A 12,764-nucleotide genomic window follows, 5' to 3' on the forward strand; every position below is an offset into this window, starting at 1 on the left:
AGGATCGTGTAACAATGCTTAAAAAAGTAACAAATGAGCAAAACCTCTTAATTTTTTTTTACAAACATCTGACTGGTAGTGAGTGATTGTTTTGCATATATACCCAGACAACTGTGTAATGAGAAGACTAATGCAGGGTCTATTATTAAGTGTAGTTCAAAGCTGCCCTTTTCAAAAGCACATGGCATTACAATTATTATGATTTGTGCAATTATGGAACATTAAGCATCAATTTACTAAAGGGAACATTCTATTATATAAATGCAAATAAAAAAGACAGTGGCCATTTGCACTAAGTGCAAATAGCAATAGATGCCAAGTGCAAATAGCAACTAGATTCAATTCACACAGTGAAAGTAGCATATTTTCTTAACGATATATGAAGAGTTCAGATGCAAAAGCCTCTAAGTGCCATCTGAAATTTTCTTCTAGAATGATCATTTTTATCAAGCTCGTATATTTAAGTTCAGCAATTTCACTTAATTGGCAATGAAAATTACCTATTAATTGTCATTTAAGTGATACTTGATAAAAATGATTATTCTAGAAGAAAATTTCAGATGGCCCTGAACTCTTCATATGCCATTTACACTAGGTGAAAATGGCAGCATTTTTCTTAACAATATGCCATTTACACTAGTCACAAGTGAAAATAGCGATAGATTCTATTTACACTAAAAATAGCAGTATTTTTAGTAGTTTGATGCTATTTATAATAGTGGCAGATAATATTTGCAACTCAGTATTGTAAATAGCCACTCCGTATAAAAAATGACGAGTAAATTAAGTGCCCTGATTAGACTCTGCAGGACAGAGTGAACAATGAAAACCCAGATGATCAATAAAATGCACTCCAGATGGACATTTCACATTTATTCTTTGGCACAAAACACTTCCTCTGTGCCCATTTCCCCAAGAAAACGCCACTTCAATCTCAGACTCAACATGATCTGAACATGGGAAAGCATTGAGTTCTCCATGTCGAGAGAGTTTGGGAGTGAGCGTAAATATGGGTTTGGATGGGACTGATCTGCTCCAGGGATCTCTTACCAGTGCAATTTGCTCTCTTGCAGGACCAAATGAGACTCGTCGCATCACCTCTGCGGGCTGAACTGCCATGAGATTAAAGGCTCACTTAAAATAGACCATGATTCCCACCATTTGCTCATGCTCTCTCATTCCTGGGGGGGTGCCACTCATACGTATACGGACCCTTCAGCAGAACATGGGGTCTAATTATCATGCGGAGTGCATGTTGGGATGCAGTACATGCGCCGACGGTCGAAAGGCCAAAGCTCTCAGGTGCAGGAAATGAAAAACAGACGGAGCAGGACGCGAACATGACGAGATGTCGCTCGAGGAAAGTAAAGCAACCACACTCGCGTTGGATAATTCATACTTTATTGAGGGTTTTACAAAGTAGCTTCAAAATTAGGCCCGTACAAACTTAGAAATGAAAACCCGAAGGCCACATATTAAAAAAAAAAAAAACAAACAGAAGCAAGAAAGCCGACGACTTCATATCGGAAGGAGCTCAGACAGAGAGAGGAAAAAAGGAGATAGGTGAGAAAATAAACAGTATTATCCTTCACAGAAGGATATAACTATGTCCCTCTGCAAGACACAATATTACAAAGGAAAAAGCTCAGTCATCAGAACGTAATTTAAATTTGTTTTTAGTTGCATCCAAGGAAATACTTCTTTCTTGTTGTTGCCTTACAGCTAAAACACACACCGAGGCTCCACCATCTGCTGCTGGTATTGTGTCTTTCTACACCTGCATCTTCAAAATAAAGAAGATCTCCATGCCTAATGCTTATCTGGAGGCGAAATAAAAACATCTAACTAAAGCAAGGTCCAAACCAGGCATACATAAAGGGATAAAAGCGCCCAGCATTGTGCAGCTTATCAGGCGAACAGCAGTCCAGTAGTCGCCCTGCCGTGCGAGATGTAGACTGATCCTGCCTGGATGTTGTGGAATTCTCTCAGGAGGAGTTCGGCTGAAGGCCTTTGGAGGCAGCAAGCATTGCTCGCACTTTCGCCATGAGGTCCTACAAGAAACAAGAAATTGAGAAAACGTTCACTATTCGCAAGGGAGAGTTTGCGAGAGAAACTAATCATAGCATAAACACAAGACAAGAAAACAGAAACATGAATTCCTAAGCTTGCAGACAACTTTGCGCAATTTGAAATTCAGATTGGCTTTTGGCTTTGTATGTATGAGAATCCTACGTGCTAAATATGGATACGGATGTCTAGTGGCGTTCTATAGAGAAGAAGGCCATTGGCAAACTGGATTCCTGCTCTTCAAATGCCTCTCTTCATTCAACGTGGCTCAGGTTACGTTACCCAAGGCTTTTTGCATGCTGAGAGTCCATAGGGAGAATGTGACACCAGAGATGTGCCGTGGCTTGGCACTTGAATAAACATTTGCTTAATAAATATGCACATTAACTAGTGTCAGTGATTTCATACGAATGGAATTAACATCAAAGAAAAAACACTAAAAGGAATAATAGAAGTTAAGCTCAATAATGTTGGTTACCACAAAAATATCCCTCGTTTGAAAATGGAAGTGAATGGGGCCAATTTCTAGACGGTTTAAATGCAGTAATGCAAGTGAGGCTTATAATTTTTATAAAAGCACTTACTGTACATTAATTCTTCTATTAGAACCTGTATTGAGCTGTCAAGTAGTTCTTACTTTTTACGGTTGTTTTAGGGTTTTAGGTGACATGACAAAGAAATTGTAAAATGAAATATAGAATAGGTTAATAAGCAAATTATTCACACTGAAATAATGTTTTTTTGTGTGTGTGTTAAAGAAAAGGGTCAAATGGGAATAATTTTTGTGGTAATCAACATCATGCCAAAAATGCCCAGAGATTGAGCTCACCTGTACTGAACCCGAAATATTCCTATAAAATGTAACATTACGCGTAAGAACATCAGTTAATAAGATACAGTTTTCTGGCAATTACGCCTTTCTCTGCCAGCATACATTTACTTCAAGGTTCTTTACTTCAGCATAACTTGCCATTATATATCAAATCAGTCAAATGATCTTTCCAAACACATGGCTGAATTGCACGGTTGTCATAGGAGCAAGGTTTGCTCATTGACGTTTGCAGAATTAAAGACACCGCTGCCTTCCACCCCCTCATCCAGTCGAAGGAAAGTTATTAACCCTGAATTTCCAATAAAGCCCCTGTAGAATTAATCATTAAACAAACAAGTGGTCAAGAAAAGCACAAACACCACAGGCAAGGACCAATGTGCCTCTGGAGAGAAGGGTTTGCTTTTGTCCTTCACAGGGTAAAATCATTATGAAAGTCATTTTGGGGGAGTGAAAACAGATTTACATGGATCGCATTAAATAGTGTACAGAGGCTGACGACTGTGATCAAAACGGACAAAATCAAGGTCTGGGTTGGAGATGTGCACCACACAGCAGGATTGTGTGAATAGAATTTAAAATGCCTTTTCAATTGCCAGTTCAATTATTGAATACGAAATAAGTTATCAAACAGGATATAGAAGTACGATTAAAATGTCAATTTAAGGAAGTACAAATAAAAACTTAAAATCTTGAAAAGAAATTAATATAAATGTTTTTTTTTATTTTGCTAGAAAAGCAAAGTCTGTCAGGATACACGTTCTATAGACATCTATCTATCTATCTATCTATCTATCTATCTATCTATCTATCTATCTATCTATCTATCTATCTATCTATCTATCTATCTATCTATCTATCTATCTATCTATCTATCTATCTATCTATCTATCTATCTATCTATCTATCTATCTATCTATCTATCTATCTAGGCTAATTTCATTCAAATTCCAACTCATGATTATAAAGGGAGGCAAATCTTAATTTTGCTTAATGCTGGTCTAGATAGGCATGCAAGCAGCAATTTCACCACAAAATGTGTATTGTTATAATATCGAATTGCATGACAACAAAACACATAAACCAGTACTCGAACGCATGTACATGCAAAAAAAAAAAAAAAAAGGAGGAACCAGTAAAAATATGTCTCTCTTGATCATAGTGTGTTGATCCAGTACATTAGAGTGACAGGACTAAGCTGGGATAAAAGGCTCTCTGAGCTTCCAGCTGACCCGAGCAGATTACTGCAATGAAAGAAGGATAACTTCAGTATGATTAGAGCTCATTATGAGACCACAGCTGGCTGAAGTGTGAGGATATCTGAGAATATGGAACTCAACTCTCGCACAATGGAAATATTTGCATTGTTGCTTTCTGACTTAAAACGACCAAACAAGAGCTAGTTGTAATTGTGACTGAGAACTGCTTTTTGCAGTTGGTTTCTCTGTAGCTATTTGGGTCCAGACCTCAAAGCAATTTGAGAGATAACCCACATTCGTACCTGCATTTTCAGAGTCCAGAGAATCGCCCCACTTCGAGTTCAAAGAGGTGGCAGTTCAATCACAGGCCCAGGCCATTTAAAAGCAATTTTGAAATCTCACACTCAATATCACTCTGAACTCACTCCAATTTTTTTCTTCTTTTTTTAAAAACAATGGTCTGTCTGAGCCAATACCCTTGTGGGCAGCACTCTGACATATAATGCAACTGTTCCTCCGGTTGACCTGAGTTCGACTCCTGGCTTGAGGTCTCCATGCCGTCCTGTCTGATCTGCATACTGTCCTATTCAGTAAAGGCATGAAAAGACTTCAACATTCTGACTCAGTCAGTTAGTACAAGATGTCTTTTCCCCCCCAGAGTCACAGTGTTTTATCTTACGCACAACAACAGTAATGCACTCAATAACCTGCCAGGGTGCATTTTGCAAACCATAAACGCCTCCAGATCAAACCATCAGTCACCTGCCACCCTTAACATGCCACCCATGCTAATCAGTGGAAAATAAGAAAATAATGTTAAGGATGGAGGAGGACAGCACAGAGCACAAGAAAAGAAAAAGAGACTATTCTGTTCCTTAGGGAGAACCATAAACCAGCCTCCCTTGTTGTTCGGCTGACAGGCACACAGAGGGTTCGTAAAAAACCCAGGGGAGTGGTGCTAAGATCGAGAACGCGCTTCCCCAGCCTTTAATGTTACAGCTTTTCATTTGCCGGTTGTAAAAATCCCCACCATTCTCCAGCGGGGCGTCTCATGAGAGCACTTCTTCCTCTATCAATAGTCAGGATGTGCATGTCAGAGCTGGAACATTCTCCTCTGGAGGATCCGATCATAGATTCGTGAGGTAGGGCTGCAGGCAAAGGATCAAACTGAGTTGAGCTGAAACCTGCTTCCCTACCACAGGATCTACGGGTGGTCTGTGCGACCCGGAGCTTTCATTGCCTGGGCTAGAGGGGGCAACTGGGGACGGAGGGACTTCCTCACGCAACTGAAATGTAAGCATGCACAGGCCTGCAGAAGTTCCTGCCGGTAGTTATTTGTCAAGGTGAACCATGCTTCTATTGATTCGAGCAGCAGTTGCTGGTTTTAATAAGAGCCGACTCGTTTTTGCAAGAAGTTGCCCCCTGGAAGTCCTGCCCCAGTTCTGAGGTGTCAGAATTGATTTCGTATGCCGGGAGAAAAGGGAAGTGAATCAGGTTTCCAAAAGATCTGAAACCATGTCAAGACCGTAGACTTTTTTAGAACAGAGAGGGCTAAAATAAAAAGACTATGCAGCTGACTTCTTTTAGTTGAGGATCAGATGGTTGCGAGTGAAATGCAGTGCACATTGTTTATCTTTTTATGCATTTCTCACATCCTTTTCTCTTTGACACAACTGACTTTCTTTACATACAGTAGCCACCTTTTGTCTGCTCTGTATAACAATAAGCAAAGAGAAGGAAAGAGAGCGCACTCTGCGTTTCATCCTTACTGCACAAGGCCAGAGATCATAACAGAGCTGCAGATTGACGGCTGCATTGAATCAAAATGCGATAGCGACAAGCTCCCTTTCTCTACACATACTCGCACCTACATACCCACGCCTGGTGACAGGGTCATGCAACCAAATCAACGTATTTCTCAGTTTCAGCACGTAAGGCTCAGCAAACACAGACCACTGAGAGCGTCGGGCTCTAAATTACATATATTAAAGCCTTAGTAAGCGTCTAAGGGTTTCATCAGCTCTGCTACACAATTTCAGTCTGTTTTCCCCTTAGGCGCTGAATTATACTGAGAGAGGTAGCGAAACTTTTTTTTTTTAGTTTATTACAGTGTTTGCAAGCCAACACTGTATTGATATTCCTCAAGCATTCTGGTCAGAGGTTTATTCTAAATCCACAACCCTACAAATTAATTCAGCCCGAAACTTGCTTAACGTACAAATTGCAATCAAGCTTTTAGTCAAAAAATCAGTCCGAGAGGGCGTTCACATGAATGTGTTCTTTCAATAAAACCCAAGATGCTGCGGAATGGAAAAAGAATCTAGGGTGTTGAGACACATTCTTAAAAATAACTTTTTTATTTTAACTTTCAGTGTGGTGAGATGCTGAAAAAGTGCTCAGCAAGATAAGACACAATGGTCAATCTTGACCATCCAGAAAAAACAAAAAAACGTCCATGTTATTTGGTCAAAAAGTAGTCCTGATAAATCTCCTATATCCTATATTATAAAAAGGAAAGAATCTTATATAAATTAAAAAAATTCCGTCTTAACAAATATCTCTGTGATGGTATTTCTAATATTGATGTATGCAATTGTGAGTGAATTGAAGTGGCATATCGTGTAATTAATTAAATTACATATTTTAATCAATTAAAAGCCCTAGTTTACACAAAAGTGTTGTTGTTATATGAAAATTTATAATTTCTTAATGACATACCTGAGTGATTTTGGTTTGCACTGAAGAGACAATAGTGGAGGACACTTGCTTGTCTTTCTCCTGAGAGCCATCCCTGTTTAACAAACAAAAGTAAAGCTTTATTTATATAGCACCTTTTAAAAAGTGTTTACAAAGTGTTTCACAGAAGAGTAATACATGTGTGCATTCACAGAAAAGAAAATAATAGAATTCATTGGGGCCGAAATGACTACAGGGCTGACTCATACATTTTTAGCCGTGTTTTTAATACAACCAACAAGTCAATATTGGATGTTCGTGGCATATTTATTCAACAATGCATCAGCATTCAGAATTCTTTTGTAAGTGTTTAAAGGGTTAGTTCACCCAAAAATCAAAGTTCTGTCAGTAATTACTCACCCTCATGTTGTTCCAACCCCGTAAGACTTTCGTTCATCTTCGGAACACAAATTAAGATATTTTTGATGAAATCTGAGAGCTGGATCACTCCTTCATAGGCTGTTAGGTAATCGATATCTGCCATCCGACAAGATGAATACTTGAAAACACAAGAATACTTTTTGTGCGCAAAAACAAAAATAACGACTTTACTCAACTATTAATTGTTTTTCTGTGTGGGCCTCTGAGTGAGTTCACGTAGTGTAACAGCGCAGCGCTTCTGGGTTGTACGTCAGAACATAGGCTCACTATTGGCCAGAATCACACGCATGACCAGCGTCGGCCAATAGTGAGCCAGCGTTCTGACGAACAACCCAGAAGCGCTGCGCTGTTACACTACGTGAACTCACTCAGAGGCCCACACAGAAGAAAATTAATAGTTGAATAAAGTCGCTTGATAAACTTAAGGTTAAGCCACTGTAGTCACGAATGAATCTCTTTACTAACTTTTCTGGGATGGCAGATATCGATTACCTAGCAGCCTATGAAAGAGTGAACCAGCTCTCAGATTTCATCAAAAACATCTTAATTTGTGCTCCGAAGATGAACAAAAGTCTTACAGGGTTGGAACAACATGAGGGTGAGTAATTACTGACAGAATTTTCATTTTTGGGTGAACTAACCCTTTAATAGACCTCTTTGGTAACCCAGGAAAAACGCTACAACAAAAGTAAAAAAGAAAGAGACAGTGAGACGGTGACAAAGACAGAAAGACAGAGATCTGCCAATTGGCCAGGATTGTGAAAAACACCGCAATACAGTATTCATGATGACTGGTGAGTATGTAACCACCACAGACATATCAGGCTGAAACTGAGCGACCAGAAGAAGGTCATGAAATATTTACCCAACGCCGGAAGAGACACAACAACTGCACAAATGAAACAAAGTTTAGAGAGAGAGACGCACAGAGGGAGGTAAAAGAAGAAGCAGCAAAAAACAACTGAAGGCCGAGGGAGTTTAAAGCAACTTTTTTGATGAAACTTGAGAAGTTGTGAGGAAAGTCAGTCCCTGTATCCAATAACCCTGTGCAGTGTGTTCTCCACAGTTTTTGAATCAAAACCTATCCATAATGTAGAAAATCTATGGCGTTCCTCGCGCAATTCATACAGATTATGCTGTCAAACCATTTAATTAAAATGTCATAATGCCTGATTTTGAGTGTCTGAGACTTTCATGCTTCGTTCAACAATTACTCAAGTTGTCAAGTCACACCTAAAACCATAATATCTTTCAAATCAAAAAGCTAGAGTGCAGACCGTCTTTGTGTCTCACACACAGTGCTCCTGGCAAAGCTTAAATTAATATTGCAACAAAGTGGGAAAAAATATGGTTGAAATCTATGATTCTGACTGAAGCAGACTGAGCTTCAGAGAGTGGGTGACTCTCTTGCGAGGTTCATGTTGACTGATTATTAACTAAAGGAACTGATTGTGCCCTTTACCTGGACCTCCCCAAGCTGGAGGCGGGGCTTGTGGCAGGGGAGGGGCTTGCAGAGACTCTGGCCACGGTTCCGCTTCTGTCAGGGGATGCCGAGGGCGAAACGGAGGAACCCTTAAAACGGTGTGATGACTTTGAACTCTTCCTCTTCTTCTTTTCATGAGGCGATCTGTAAACGAGATATATTGAAGTAATAGATCAACCCAAAACGTGCACATTCAAATTTGTTGAATTATGTTTGGTTACACCTCTGTGTATGAAACGTATTATATAAATAAACTTGCCTTGCTTTGCCTTGCCTTTCTAACACAAAGTTATGGCTTCAGAAGATTTGGAATATTGCACACAAGATATATGGACTACTTTTATGCTGCTTTTTTTCTTTTCATGCTCCACAGAGGACAGAAAGTCATATGGGTTTAAAACAACAATAAATAAATAAAACAAAATAGTGTCACTTTTCATGAGCTATTCCTTTAAGTTCATATGATAGAACTTTTTTCTTGCAGCTCTGGGGACGGTGCAGTGAAGTGAGAGTCACTGTGTGACAGGAGGTAACACTGTGGCACAATGTGGAGTCTTAAAACATCCACATGTCCCTTTACAGAGACCCCTGCTGATTCACCACTGAATCAGCGAGGGGACTCAAATAGGCCATCCGCACATACTCTCTCTCCAGAGAGAAAAGACCAAATCAAGGGGCCTTTATCTCCAAGGCTGTCCTTTATGAATATTTTATTTGAATACATTGGGTATGTCCTTTAGGGGGAAAAATACATTTCTAAAGGAGCACTAGACTTTAGTTAATGGACATAGTGACCTCTAATTATATGTGGCAATGTACCAAAATGACAAGATCTGTTTGGAGAGTGGACACAAGGTTAAAAATGCACCCCTGCAGACGTGCCAAGAATTCCACAATACTGTATTGTGACTAATTGAATCAATACAGGAAAACGGATCTAAGTTAATCTAAAATAAACGAAAACACATAATACCTCTCTCACTTACTGTATCTGAATGGCAAGGTTAAGATCACCTATTAGTTTATTGTACAAGGGAGCAGTATGGAGTACAACAGTGACTTCTAGAAGTATTTTTCTGCTTTATTTTTCTCCAAAACGTTTGAAAATAATTAAGATATAAATAAAGCCATTCAGCTCTGACTCTGAGATGTTGATGAAATATTTTATAAATATTAATTTCATGCAATTTTAATCTAATTCTACGTTTTGAATTAATTGCAGGGAATGACCACATCATACTTATTTTTAACGTTGTGATAATGCAATAATGATACGAAATGAGCCTCAGTAAACCCTGGAAAACACAATCTAAGCCATAAATAAAAATCATAAAAAAAAACAAAGGTACAATACTGTGAACTTAACATCTTTATGAAGGAACAAACTACTCATTTCATAAACAGTGGCAAATGCTAATCATAATTGATGGTGTTATATATATTCTATTATTTGAATCGAATCATTGTACTTTATGTGTGTATATTTACAGTACAATAATCAGATATATTAAATGCATAGGATTAGGATTTTTCTAGCTTGTGAATCTCTCTTCAAAATCATGGGTAGTCCAGTTCTTTACAAGGAACTAGGCTAGAAATACCTTTCTTTTCTGCAGTTAAAATCTCAGTCACTAGTGCTTAACCTCAGAGCTTGTGGCTGGTCTGTCTTGAAAGGTTTACATATTTTGCTAACAATATACGATTCTACAAAGAAAATAAATTATATTACACTTCCGTACCCCAACTGTTATGTTATATTTCCAAGACAACAGCAGCTGCTGCTGGGCCAAAGGCAGGCACTCAGAGACTCAAATGTCCTCTGCTTGCATGTACAGTAAAGTGAGGTTTAACATCCAAGATGCTTCTATCATCACTCTAACAAAACCAAACCTCACTGAAACCCTGCAAGTGATCTAACCATCTATCTCTTATCCTCAATTCCTCTCTCGGTTCAAAAAGGGTCAAGATGCTGAGCTTTTTTATCCCTTTGAAGGGAACGTTTAAAAAGCTTGTCCACGCTTCCTGCATCCTCCACGGCAGCAGAATATGGAGAAACGTCTCAGCTAAGCCATAAAAGTACTGGAGAGAGTGGGCCGCCCAGATAAAGACCAGTGACACAAAAGCCAGTTGAGATCTGAGAAGTCGTCACGACCACCTCTTTCTGCGGTGCTTTAGCGCCTTATAGATGTCGGTAAGAAAATAATGGTGATGTAGAGGAAATGAGAGAGAGGGAAGGGTGATGATAACAGTGTCATGGAGTGTAGTCTCACAGGACTCTTCAATAGAAGGATTACAGCGAATGAAAAAGATCATGCTTGGTGCAGACTGTGGGGAAACACCAGGAAAGCACTTTTTACCAACTGTGAACAGCGGCGCGCATGCTGACAATCAGACAAACTTCTCCTTGTGATGATATACAGCTAGAGCGTTTAAAAGGAGGCCGTATCACAGCTGCCGTTAATACAAACACATGTTATTCCTGCTGTCATTAGATTTTGTATTCACAGCATGTGCCAGTGTAAACAGAGTAAATATTTAGTATCAAAATAATAATAAAACACAGAAAAATTATTTCACACCTGGAGTTGGTGGGATTTTGTAATGTTTTTCAAAGAAGTATCTTATGCTCACCAAGGCTGCATTTATTTGATCAAAAAATACAGTAAAAACAGGAACATTGTGAAATATTACCGTTTTCTATTTTAATATATTTTAAAATGTTATTTATTCCTGTGATGGCAAAGCTGAATTTTTAGCATCATTACTTCAATCTTCAGTGTCATTGTATATCATATATCATGCTGATATGCTGCTCAAGAAACTTTTCTTATTATGTTTATGTTGAAAACGGTTGTGCTGATTAATATTGTCACCATACAATATTTTCAGCATTCTCTGATGAATAGAAAGCACAAAAGAACATTTATTTGAACAGAAATCTTTTGTAACAAATGTAAAAGTCTTTACTGTCACTTTTGATCAATTGAATGCATCTTTGCTGAATAAAAGTAAAATTTTCTTAAAATAAGTAAAAATTATCTTACTGACCCCCAAACTTCTACATAAAAAAACAATATTTGCTTAAATGTCTATAAAATACATTTAAACAAATGCATTACTAAAATGGCAGAGCAGGTAAAAATAAATAAATAAAAAAAAAAACATCTGATGTGCCAGACTCACCTTGATCTAGAGCGCTTTCTGCCAAGCGTTGGGTTGCTGCCAAGGCGGTAGGTGCTTGGACCGTAGCTCTCCTTCTCCCTCTCGTCACGCTTTCTCTCCGAAGAGCGAGCTCGTCGGTCTCTGCGGCCGGGGGAACGAGACTGAGACCTGAGAGAGGAGGAGAGATTAGAAGGAAAAAAAGAGAAGGCAAAGAAAAAACATTGTCAAGTTAGAACTGATTTCTGCTCAAGAAATCATCCCACACATCAGACTCATCGATGCTGTTAAGTTAAGTGACAGATGATGACGGTTCTCTGCTCTCCATTATCTCTTCAAAACCTTTTTGAGAGATGAAGAGAGTTCTAAAAAACAAGTAGTTGAGCTCTTAAAAATAAGTGTGTGAAATAGGTGTGGTGATAAATCACACTTTTATCTTTGACAGTCATAGACTAACAGTAGACATACACAGAAGCAATCACTGTAAACACTGCAAGACACTTAAGAAATGCTGTGGACCACGAAAATGTGGGCAAATATCCAGTGCAAGCCATCTGAGACACATCTCAAATGGCAAATTTTAAATGCCAAAGGTGACGGTAGTTACAATTTACAGCTTACAATGAAGACGCAAGTGGCACATTTATAGTAGATTTCACTGACAGCAAGTAGTGCATTAAGGCATTAAAGAAAATGGACGAGGTTTGAGACGATGAGCAGTACAATGCTTTTCTATACTCTACAAGATGTCAGAGGACAGCACTGAGTCATGTCATTTACAGGACATTCGCTCAGAAGGATCGAAGAAGAAAAGTAGCGTTTGCAAAGTTTAGAACAAGAACCAAATCAAACATGATAATAATATGCTGCTTTGTTTACGGTTCATGGAACAGTGTGTTGTTTTGTATCG

General features: G+C 38.7%; 1 protein-coding gene across 6 annotated transcripts in view; it reads right to left on the bottom strand.

The window, feature by feature from the left end:
- Positions 1–1,381: 1,381 nt before the first annotated feature.
- Positions 1,382–12,764, bottom strand: part of sfswap (splicing factor SWAP) — an 89,224-nt gene continuing 77,841 nt past the window's right edge. For 5 of the 6 annotated variants that reach the window (XM_081391601.1, XM_081391598.1, XM_081391597.1 and 2 more), the window contains 4 exons: positions 11,879–12,025; positions 8,675–8,839; positions 6,814–6,886; positions 1,387–2,051 (listed from right to left, as the gene is read on the bottom strand). In XM_081391601.1, coding sequence (XP_081247727.1) covers positions 1,986–2,051; positions 6,814–6,886; positions 8,675–8,839; positions 11,879–12,025 — 451 coding nt within the window. In that variant the 3' untranslated portion in view covers positions 1,387–1,985. Of the gene's footprint in view, positions 2,052–6,813; positions 6,887–8,674; positions 8,840–11,878; positions 12,026–12,764 lie in introns of all 6 variants that reach the window. The other variant, XM_081391602.1, reaches the window with a different exon arrangement.

This window comes from Scardinius erythrophthalmus (assembly GCF_964197995.2).
Source record: "Scardinius erythrophthalmus genome assembly, chromosome: 17".
NCBI classification, from domain to species: Eukaryota; Metazoa; Chordata; class Actinopteri; order Cypriniformes; family Leuciscidae; genus Scardinius; species Scardinius erythrophthalmus.